We start from the raw sequence: 10,890 nt of genomic DNA, 5'->3' as shown, positions 1-10,890 counted from the left end.
TCACCCGGTGGGGAGGTACGGGGTGTCACTGTGGTAGTTGTAGTCCGGACACACCTTCTGCACCAGCTTGTAGTCGGTGCTGTAGAAGGTGATGAAGATGCAGATGACTTTGAAGGGTTTGGAGCACAGCCAGGACACGTGGCTCTGCGTCTGCTCCTGCGGGCAGCTCTGCGACGGGTCGTGGGCACACAGTGAGTTCCTGGTGCCCTTCTCCACCTTCTCGTACTCCACCCTGCAGTTGAACAGCTTGGTGTCTTTGGTCTCCAGGGCCGTCTGCTGCTGCTGCTGCTGGTGCTGCTGGTGATGATGGTGGAACTGCTGGTGCTGCTGGTGGACCTGGAACTCCACGGCCTTGGTCGGAGGAACGAGTCCCACGGAAACGTTGCCCTGACCGGTTGAGTTGTGTCGGAAGTAGACGCTGAACGTGCCGTTGCCGTGATCCACGATTTTCCCGGTGATGAGCAGGTTCAGCTTCACGGTCTTGATGTTGGAGTGGAAGTCGCCCCAACCAAACATCTTCTTAAACTTCCCCGTCTTGACGATGGGTCTTCTTTTTGTTCTTGATCGAGGGTCACGGGCGTTGGACGTGTTGTAAAGCCAGTTCCACTGCTCCTGTTTAGAGTAAGAGTCCGCCTCGTCGTAGTTCAGGTCCAGAGAGGTGAAGTTCTCTTTGCCGTAGAGGGTTTGGGACAGCAGGCGGCTGATGGAAAAGGCTTTGCTGCTTTCAGTCCAGTACGTCTTTACTTTGGATTTTGAGCTCTCTCTCAGGTCTGGTGGTGAATCCGCACTGGTGACCTGGAAGAGCAAACAAACACATTGACCAACAGAATATTCAACTGGAAGCTACGATGAGAGCAATGCAGCATTTACAGTTTCACAAATTGTGCAGATTTTGGGTGTTTCCATCACTGTTGGCTCTATTAGTATTTTAAAAAAAATCTTTTTACTGCAATATAAAGTCTGCACCTGTATGAAAACAGCACAACCAGGTCTAGAAGCAAAACATGTCTGTTGGGCTGTATGATGCAGTTCAAACGCCAGATATCATAAGAAAAGAAACTTGAATTTCGCTTATTATTCAACAAAAATCAGGGAAAAAAGAAGAAGAATCTGTTATCAGCACTGAAAAAGGAGGGCTTCAGTGTTATAGATGATATACTAATGACATTTTTTACGTCCTCTTCAAACTACTCGTTTTCATCCTACTCTGCAGATTTTCTACCATGCTGCATGTATTTTCCAACAACTTGCACCTCTCGTGTTTTTTTTAGCCAAACCACATTTAGTTTATGGATCAAGTATGTTTATTTTGCTCTCGGTTTCTTACATGCTCGTCTCCCTTCTGGTCTGTGCAAACACAGTTCAGCAGAACAGTCACTGAATTATTGTGGTGTAACCGCAGACTGAGTCGCTCGTACAGGATCGTAGGTTTTAGATACTTATTTTGTTGAAATTAAGAGATTTTAGTTTGGTTAATTTCCCCGATTTAACTGCACATGATTAGGTCAGTTACTATCAGAAATGCAGCCTGATGGGTCCTTATATTTTTGGACCATGTGGAAAGTTTGCCTGGAAAATATCCGGCCATCATATATTAGATATAAAGGAAAAAATGTGGAAAATTTCCAGTGAGTCAGACTCATCACCACAGAGTTATGTCCATTTAAATTCGACTGCCCTCAAAGGAAAACTATAGCCTCAGTTGTTCTCAGCGAGTACCTCAAAACAACATATTTTACAGTCAAGTGACAAATCCCTCAAGTGGTTGTTGGAATTATGAATCTTGTCTGTCAGGAGCAAGGGAGCAAGTAGTTTATTTTGACCATGACAGCAAAGGTCTCCTGCAATTCCCACTTGTCGAAGCAGCAGTTTTAATCCAAATTACAACGGTTCTCTGACCTGTATCGAGTCGTTTTCATGCCAAATCCTAACCAAACCTTATTTATAGCCACCTAAGATTGGAAAGCAGAATTGTTTTTCAGCAGTGATGAAAGGCACAGACAAAATGGTGTTGCCCTGCTGATTGGCTGGTTTTGGAGTGCAGGAAACGCCAACGGAGAGTGAAATGTAAAAAATAAACAGCATTTTTTTTAGAGTTATGTTTTAAATTTGGTCGGATGAATGTTGTAAAAAAACAAAGGGAAAGGTAGAGCTCGTATTAAAGGTCTGTTTTGTGATTCAAACAAATAAATATCTCTCTGTGGTGTTAGATAATCTTCTGGGGGAGATCCCTGACCAGACCTTGATAATCAAACATGAATTTCAAAACCTACAGATTACATCATTTGCCAGCATTTAGTTTGAAAACAGGAATCAGTGGTCTTTATGTAGAGAGGTAGACAGGTAGGTGTCAGTTAGTCCTCAAATATAAAATCATTGTCCGACTATTTTGATAATTGAAATAATTGGTTTGAGTATTTTCTAAGAAATAGGAATTAATTTTTTTTTTAAACATGAATATTTTGGGGTTCTTTCCTCCTGTGATAGTAAACTGATTATCTTTGGGTTGCAGACAAACATCCTGAGCGTTGGAAAACACTGACAGACTTTCCTCCACTATTTTCTGACATTTTAGAGAACAAACAACTAATTGATGAAAACAAACGACAGTGAAGTTAATTGGCAGTTGCAGCCCGAGTGTTTTTGTTCCTCCTGAGTCACAGTGATTCCCAAATGTTCCTGTAGAGTATCTGGATTTTAAAGATGCTTTCATTGATTGTAATTCAGTGTTTTGGTACATTTGTTGAACGTTAACTTTCCATCTGGCGGCAGGTTTTGAGTCCTCGTGGTCCTGCTGAGATCTTAACATCTGTTGTTGGGAATCCTGACCAAAACCAATCCCCCCTTTGCAGTTACAAGAAAACACCAACACACATATATATATATATATACAGGAGAGCTATCCGTCCACAAGCACATCAGCGCCCGTAACGCTGTTAAGGCTGTAACTAAGCCTCACAGTGTGTGAAACGTCCTAATCAAGATTAAGGGTATTCCTGCCATACATCGAGATGAATGAAGCGCTTCTCGGGCGCAGACGTGATGCAACAGCAGACTATTACCTGCTGAATGTGCCCTGAATGGATGATTGATGATTCATTCCGCGTCTCTCCTCTAACAATCACACAGATGAGAGGGCGAAGATTTCCCGCGCACCCCACAGAGACCCGTGACAGTGATGTCCACGAGGCGGCCAAGCAACGTGACAGCAGATCTATCTGGTCCAAGCGTTTACATTTTGTACCTTCACCCCGCAATCGATACGCTGAAAATAAGGTCCTCCCTCATTCAGAAAGTTCACCAAATGACATTGCGGTACAGTGGGCCGGAGTTTGAGCGGCGCTCTCGTGGACGTGAGGAAGAGTTGGGATCTTTTTGTGGCGTTCATTCGATGCACTTGGCTTCAGTGTGGAGGAGTTTGAAAAGATGGCCTCCAGTTGTTTTGAAGAGGCTTCTGTGATGGATGACCCAGCGTGAGCGAACCGTTTCTGGCATTGTGATCTTTCTGAATCTGTCTTCTTTTTTTTCTTTTCTTTTTTTTTTTTTAATGCAACATAATATGCAGAGTCAAATCAAAAGCTTGCTTGCATCCAGAAAAGGTTCGGCCAAAGCTGTGCAGCGTCTCGTTTTTTTTTTTTTTTTTACTAAAGATAAAAGAAGAGCTGCAAGACCTTCAGAGCAAAACGTTTGTAGCGACAAGGTGAAGAAAAATATGAATTTCAGCAGTTTCTGTGCGCAGTGGAGCAGTTAAACCGTATTAATGAACACCTCCTTTTGTCTTTCATTGCTGGAAACAAAAGTCTGTCATGTTGCTTGGCTGGTGATGTATCGCGAAAAGATAAAATGAGTGTGAGGATGAGGGAGACTTCCTGTTCACGATTTATTGGCACCATTATAGTCAAGCATAAAGCTCCTTAGGATGTAAAAGTTCAGTGAAATAGTATCTTATAGACTGTCAGCAAGGGAGCTGTAAAGTCGATTATGACATTACAGTTCAGTCTCCATGCTTGGGTTAAAGAATATTTCAGGCCTGATCTTGTTTCAGTTGTTTATCATGGATTTTCCTGCTTAGAGGATTTACTGGCGCTGCCCCCAAAGAGGTCTTAGGCGACCCCGTAGGAAAACCAAAGATTTAATTATGCATTTTTAAAAAATATATCTATATTTTTTACCACTTTTGTTAATTTACTCACTGCTGTCACGACATGACCTGTTCTGAGGTTAAAAAAAAACTCAATTTTAACAGCGATAATTGTTAAAATAATACCTTTTTACTGGATAATACAGCAGCTCACTCAGCAGCTCGCTGCGATAACCTCGGATTTTTTCACGAGGTCAAATATTATGTTAAGGAAACGCCGTGAATGGATGAGAAACACTTGATCCCACGGCGGTTTAATTATTAATTTATTTTAACGTGCTTCCCATGCTCGTAAATGAATAAACTGGATCTAAATCACCTTTGGCCAGTAATCCAAACTGTAAAGCCCATTTATTTTTCATGACTATTTCTAATCGGACTCGTTAAAAGACTCGAGTCTCTAATGATTACATGAAATATCATTTTGGTAGCGCAGTAATTACTGATGCTTCCCAGTAACTGAGTTTCAGTCTCGATGGGATCCCAAAACCAGATCAAGGGATATTAGGAAACTGCTTTGAGCTGGTTTAAATGCTTGTCAGGGTAATAACCCAAAGTGTGTGTGTGTGTGTGTGTGTGGATAGAGGAAATGAAGGTGTGGATGTACAGACTGCTTTCCAAACGATTCCGCGCACCTTTAGGATTTTTATCGTTTTGCTAAATTGCAGTCGCTGCGTTTAGAGAAAGCGCCATGATTTCCTGCAACTTGGTGTGCTGATAATTTCACAAGCGGAGGTGTCACTGGAATCATATTTTCTCCACAATTTTCTCTTGAGATTATCAAAAAACACGCGGCACATCTGAAGTGCGTGCCCAGTCGTCGTCGTCGTCGTCGTCGTCGTCAGGCCTAATTCCTTGTTGTGGAAACTCTGCTCTGTTGTCACCGGCGTTATGTATGGTCCCCAAACTGTGACATGCAATTAGCTTTCATCTAAAGCACCTGACAGTCTCTGGATTAGAGCACTCGGAGGCACATTCACAGAGACCCCACTTCACGGATTAGAGCCCAACCTGTAATCCAGTCCGGGGAGATTAGGCAGATCAGAGGCAGTCCTGACTAAAGCAACGTTTATATCCAGAACACCCCGACTGACTGCAGCAACACTCGGAGGGCCAAGATTTACCTCCGCTCGGCTTCAAAAACATGCAAGTGATGCACAAAGAGAGCGAGTGTCGGGTGCATGAATGTGCCTGAAAGAGATACTGCAGGGAGAAGAGCGGGAAGCTAAAGGAGACGGGAAAACAAACACGGGAGTGTAAAGGTCATCAGCCACACGGTGATAACTTTGGACTTAACAGATATTGGTTTGTCAATATTGCGTGTTATTAAATACCAAACGACGTCGCCCAAAGCTAAAGGTTGAATTTATTTTACACTTAATTGCATTTATTATTAGCAGTGGATCCCCCTCCTGCAGGTTTCCAAGGTTTGAATATGTCTGACTCAGAAACAGCTGAACCGAAGAAGATGTTTAAATCTAAACATCTCTGAGTGTTTCATTTACATATTTTTCGACGACCAGAAAAGGCAGTGAATGACTGTACCGCAGGTTCTACGTCAGCTAAAGTGTTTATCTGTGACATAAAAGCGAGAAATGTGCGCACTGTACAGACAAGAAGCCAGGAAATACAACGTTCTGATCTAAAAGAGGTTTTCATCCGATGACGTCGATTAACGACAAAATGAGTATTTATGAAACAAAAGCTAATTTGCGAACATTTTAATAATCGATAAATTGGTAAAGATGTTTCTCAAGCTGAAGAAAAGAACAAGCTGCATTTTTGCTCCATGTGATGGGAAATTAAGCATGTTTTATAATCGCTGATAAGAATAATTGTAAGAAAAAAGGCAAACACACCCATCGCTCAGGTGATCGGCATGATTTAAGGTCCATCTGCTTCCAGAGAGGACAGGTAGTGATGAGTAACGCTATCGCATAAAGACATACGGGAGGAAAAAAGTAGATAAAATAAAAAATTACATAGAAAATAGTCCAAAAAAAAAATCTGTCCAGTACAATCCATTTACAGTTTATCCAAGAAAGCAATAGTCATCGTGGGAAATCATTTGTTAGAGAGATTATCTTAATTGTTGATTAATCTCCTGAATATTTTCTCGATTAGCTGTTTGGTCCATAAAACGGTGAAACACGTCCGTCGCTGTTTCCCAAAGCTCACGATGACAAATTTTGTCGAAATAAATTCAGTTTATTGTCACAGAGGGTCAAAAAAAGAATCCCAAATATTTCAGAAGCTGCAATCAGGGAATTAGTTTTTTCTTCAAATATTAGAATAGCTGATAATTAACAGTTGACAGCTTATTGATTAATCAATTAATCATGAAAGGTCGAATAGAAACCAGTGCAGCAAAAACAGCAATCTGTGTTTTAGGTATTTAAATTATGCAACCATTGACTTCCATTCATCTCTGTGCAACGTGAATATCTAGGAACGTTTACGTAGACTGTTGAAATGTCTGCTGACGTTCTGTAGCTTTCTGAAAACCCAACAATGCACTGATCCCACTAACAAGCGCTGTGGGATCCGTGTGAGTCCTCGGAGCCAAAAGGCGCCACTGTTGTCCAAAAACTATTAAAAACACATCAGTGAGCCGCGCTGTGGCACTGCCTGACATCTGACATGTGTCTTTCATTACGGCGAACACACACACACACACACACACACACTATAGATTATTTTAAGTAAATCCCACACACACCATCTCGCTGCTGGAAATACTCCCCAGAGCAGCAAATGTGGAAACGAACACTGTTGTTGTTTTTTTTTTTATTTTCTTCCTCCTATGGGATTAGTTAAATACAGAATATCTCTTTCATAATCCTTTAGAAGTTGATATTAGTCTGACTTATCCTGATAACATTTTGGATAGAGTTTCCAGCTGTGTGTGGAAATCAATGGCTCCCGATCCAAACGAAAAAAAACGTCAAAAACTGTGTCTGAAAAAGGTAAATGTGACGTTCACGTGGTCGGTATGAGGAGGGCCAGTTTGAATGCTGGTGTGTCAGGACGAATCTTAAAGTCGAATTGAAGGCTCCAAGAATTAAAGATAATCGTTAGCAGCAGCCCACAGTTACGATTCAATAAAGTTTGGGGACTCATGAGAGAATCTGTGTAGCTTCTGTATTTCCCCATAATTCACACAAATCATCCCTTTGTGAGACCCTTTCTTCCAGGCTCCAGTGATGCAGGCGAGAATATGCCTCGATAAAAAGAAAACACACACAGAAAGTCATATCAGGCAAAGCCTTGTGCAAATTTAATTTGTGAAATATAGATTAAATGCAGCCTTTCCTTTCAAATATATTCTAACATATCTCCCAATCATGTCCAGAGGCTTTTATTTCATGGCTCAGACTTCTTCCAACTTTTCCACCTGCAGTTTGTTACACAGGAGCCTCCCGCCCCCCCGAAAAACCCCATTTAACTGTCTGTTAATATTATTCCCTGATTCGGCTTGTGAGGCAGAATCCCTCAACAAGATAACACAAACAGCATCGGTATGCAGAAGTCCTTTAGGAAACGACTCTCAGATTGCCAGATGCAGCGTATAGGCGGGCTGTTGGACAAACTTAAATGCTATCTACTCTTGGCGAGGCTGTGATAAGGCGCAGGCGTCCGCTCTTTGAAACAGGAAGATAAACAACCCCGGCTTCCCTCGGGAGCTCGAAGGATATTCTATGGGCCGGACCCCCGAACAGCAACAACAAATTCCACCTTTAATAGAAGCACCGGAGGAGCCAGATGACTCTGCGGTGGGCTGTACACAAAACCTTGTGAGGGAGAATGAAAGTGTGTGTCAGTTTTCATTTGCGTGAATGCTGCGGCTGCTGTGGCTGCTGCGTGGGGAGGATTTGTGAGTGCGACAGTTCTAGTTTAACAGAGTGGGAACGGAGGGAGGCCGGGCCGGTGGCAGATTTGGGCGACCACTTTGCAATCTTGATTGGATGGAGTCAGAAATTAATAGAGTTGTTGTTCCCTTAATAGTGTTTGTGCATAAATACTACGCAGGAAAAGTTCTGAAAATGAGTTCTGCAGATTTATTGGCTTTTTAAATTTAAGATGCTCTTATCCGGAGGAGCTTAAAGCGTGAGGAGCTATTAGAGAGTCAGAATCTGGCTGGAGGACATGTGGCTGGTGTGGGATCAGACCTGCACCTTCTCAGGTGTGGGGTAGTCGCTCTCGCCTCCACCTCGCAGCCAGAGCTTATTTTAATCTAATTTCTGACTTTCAGACTCCGTGAATCATCCACCATAAGATGCTAAGTTCAAGAAAAGGAGACAAAATATATCAGGTTTTGAGATATTTCATTCCTGCGTTTGATGGAAGCGTTCCTCGAGACAGGACTTGATTCCGTCTTTTAGAGGATTTTCCGACCAGGCACTCGGGATATGATTGTCGTCATAGTCATTTATAGTGAATTTAGCTTGTCTCGCCTTGTGAGGTCCCCCAGTAGTTGAGCTGATGGATCAACTAAGGGCATTTGACGCCCCCCTAAGAGTTTAGGTTTATATTCTCCCAGTGATATCAAAGTGTTACCTGAGGGGGGTCAGAGATGATGACAAATCACAAAGTGTGTCAAGACATCACAGGCAGCTGTGGTTGGAGCTGAGTCCTATCACTGCAGCACCGCTTTGAGAGGCCAGGGCACAATTATTACCATGACTTCTGAGGAGGATAAATACTGTACGCGGACAGACTGCGGGATATTAGAGGGGGGCAGTTTGAAGAAGAAGAAGATGGAGGAGGAGGAGGAGGAGGAGGAGGTGGGGAGGAGGGGGGGGGGGAAACCTAGCCACCAGTTTTCCAACTTACCCAGAGGAAAAATGCATAATCATATTATTTCACACACGACTTGGTTCAAAGGCGGCCAAAATAAGTTTGTGAGGTTCCCATGGGTCTGTCAATCTGTTGAAGGAGCTGCAGGCGAAAGCTTAGGATGCACTGAGTACGAAACAATTATGATCATCCCATTAAAGCATAGCGAAGCAATTTGGCAGCCCAGTCTGGAAAAAAAAAAAAAAAAACAACACACACTCCCGTCAAACGATGCTACGAGATCAACTGGCGCCGTGCTTTTGTACATATAGCAGCTCGCATAGCCAGTGATTAATGTCGCTCTCTGTTTCCTGACAAAAGCAGAATCCATGTTAGTTAATGTTATTGTTTCTGAAATCGAAGAATCGTTCTTTCAAAGCAGGAAGGGCTCCATAAAGTCAAAAAAAAAAAAAAAAGAAAACGGAGGAAGGGGGGGTGAAATGATTAGTGCGCTTAGTCAGCTGTGAAATTGAGTTTATGGTTTTCAAGACGGTGAATTCAATTCGATAATGGGTATTAAGTTGTAGAGAATAATTAATAGTAATTGACTTCTTTCCATCACTATGCAAATTAAACACAGATAACACCACGGGAGCTTTTTAAGGCCAGTCAAGTTTGTGGGGATTAAGTTTATGGAATTTTTGTTGGAGAGAGGAGTGGCTCCTGTTCTGCTTTGATTGCTTTGTTGACAGATTTATCAGCGGGTGAGGGGTTACTGTCTCTTGGAGGATTAAAGGAATTGGGTTGTCACAAACTGTCAAGGCGTTTGAGTTAGGAGCATTCTGGTATGTTTGTCATAATGGGCTCAGGCTGTTCGCCGCCGTACTGTCAAATATATTCTTATTGAGGCGCGTCTGTAAATGGGAGAAAGACGGAGAGAAAATCCAAAAAGGGAAGGATTGAATGGATAGTGCTGAGGGAGGAATATCCGGCGGGACTGTGTGCGGGTGGATTTGTCAAGATGCAGATTTGGATTGGGAGCGCTTGTGTTCAACGCTGACGTCTGTTAATTCACAAAGATATTAATGAATCCGCGCGTAGATGTGTGTTAAATCCGGTTTGTGGATGTTAAATTGATCATCGCGGGACTTAAAATCGCGCCTTTAACTGTGTGAAAAAATAATTTCTGCCATTCTTAGACAGCGGCGTGATCCTGAAGTGATAAATTTGTGCACAAAGATCTTTTGTCTCCCTGAAACTTGCGAATATTTTCCGAGCACAAATGTTAATCACAGAAAACACAGAGGAGGTACACAACGGTGTGAAAATGCAATAAAAAAAAAAAAAAAAGGTCAAATCAGAATGACATTTAACTCACCAGAGAGATGACTGACAGCAGCAGCACGGCGGCAGCAGCCCACAGACATGTGGTCTTCATGCCTCGCTGTGGAGCGTCTCCCCTCATGTCAAGCTGTCCTTGATCTTCTTCTCAGCCGCAACAAGAAAAGAAGAAAAAAGAGAAAAGAGAACCTCCTCCTGATTGAGCCGTTATCAGCTGCTCAACTTGGGGAGAAACAAAGAGTGCGAGGCGGTCCGGAGGCGAGGGAGCACAGATGGATCTTCTCAGGCTCATTCAGGAAGGGTCAGGTGTCTGCTCGAGTGACTGGCCGGCTGCTTTCGTGTCGCAGGGTTGGGGAGAGACGGCGTGGTGGGAACTGAGGTGTTTGTACATCTGAGTGTCAGTGTGGAAGGATGTTTTATATAGCGTGGTTCAGAGAGAGAGAGAGGGAGAGAGGGGGGGAGGATAGAGAGAGAAATGGACTGAGTGAGGAAGGGGGGAGGGAGAGAGGAGAACAGGGGGAGCAGGGAGGGAGGTTATAGACTTTTGAGGAGCAACTTTTCTTTTAACATCATCAAGCGCTGACATCTAGTGGCAGTCAGCTGCACTGGCTTCTCCCTGTTCCACTGTAACC

At 43.1% G+C, this 10,890-nt stretch overlaps 1 protein-coding gene across 1 annotated transcript; it reads right to left on the bottom strand.

Moving 5' to 3' along the window:
* LOC103370325 (neurexophilin-1) lies at positions 1-10,382 on the bottom strand. Its single transcript, XM_008299349.1, has 2 exons — positions 10,296-10,382; positions 1-795 (listed from the first exon to the last, which is right to left on the bottom strand). Exons 1-2 carry the CDS (start codon positions 10,380-10,382, stop codon positions 1-3), a joined length of 882 nt encoding a protein of 293 aa, XP_008297571.1.
* Between the last annotated feature and the right edge of the window lie 508 nt (positions 10,383-10,890).

The sequence above is a fragment of the Stegastes partitus genome, unplaced genomic scaffold (genome assembly GCF_000690725.1).
Source record: "Stegastes partitus isolate 25-593 unplaced genomic scaffold, Stegastes_partitus-1.0.2 Scaffold1405, whole genome shotgun sequence".
Classification (NCBI taxonomy): domain Eukaryota; kingdom Metazoa; phylum Chordata; class Actinopteri; family Pomacentridae; genus Stegastes; species Stegastes partitus.
Note: the sequence above shows the minus strand (reverse complement) of the source record. Positions and strands in the feature narration are given on the sequence as shown.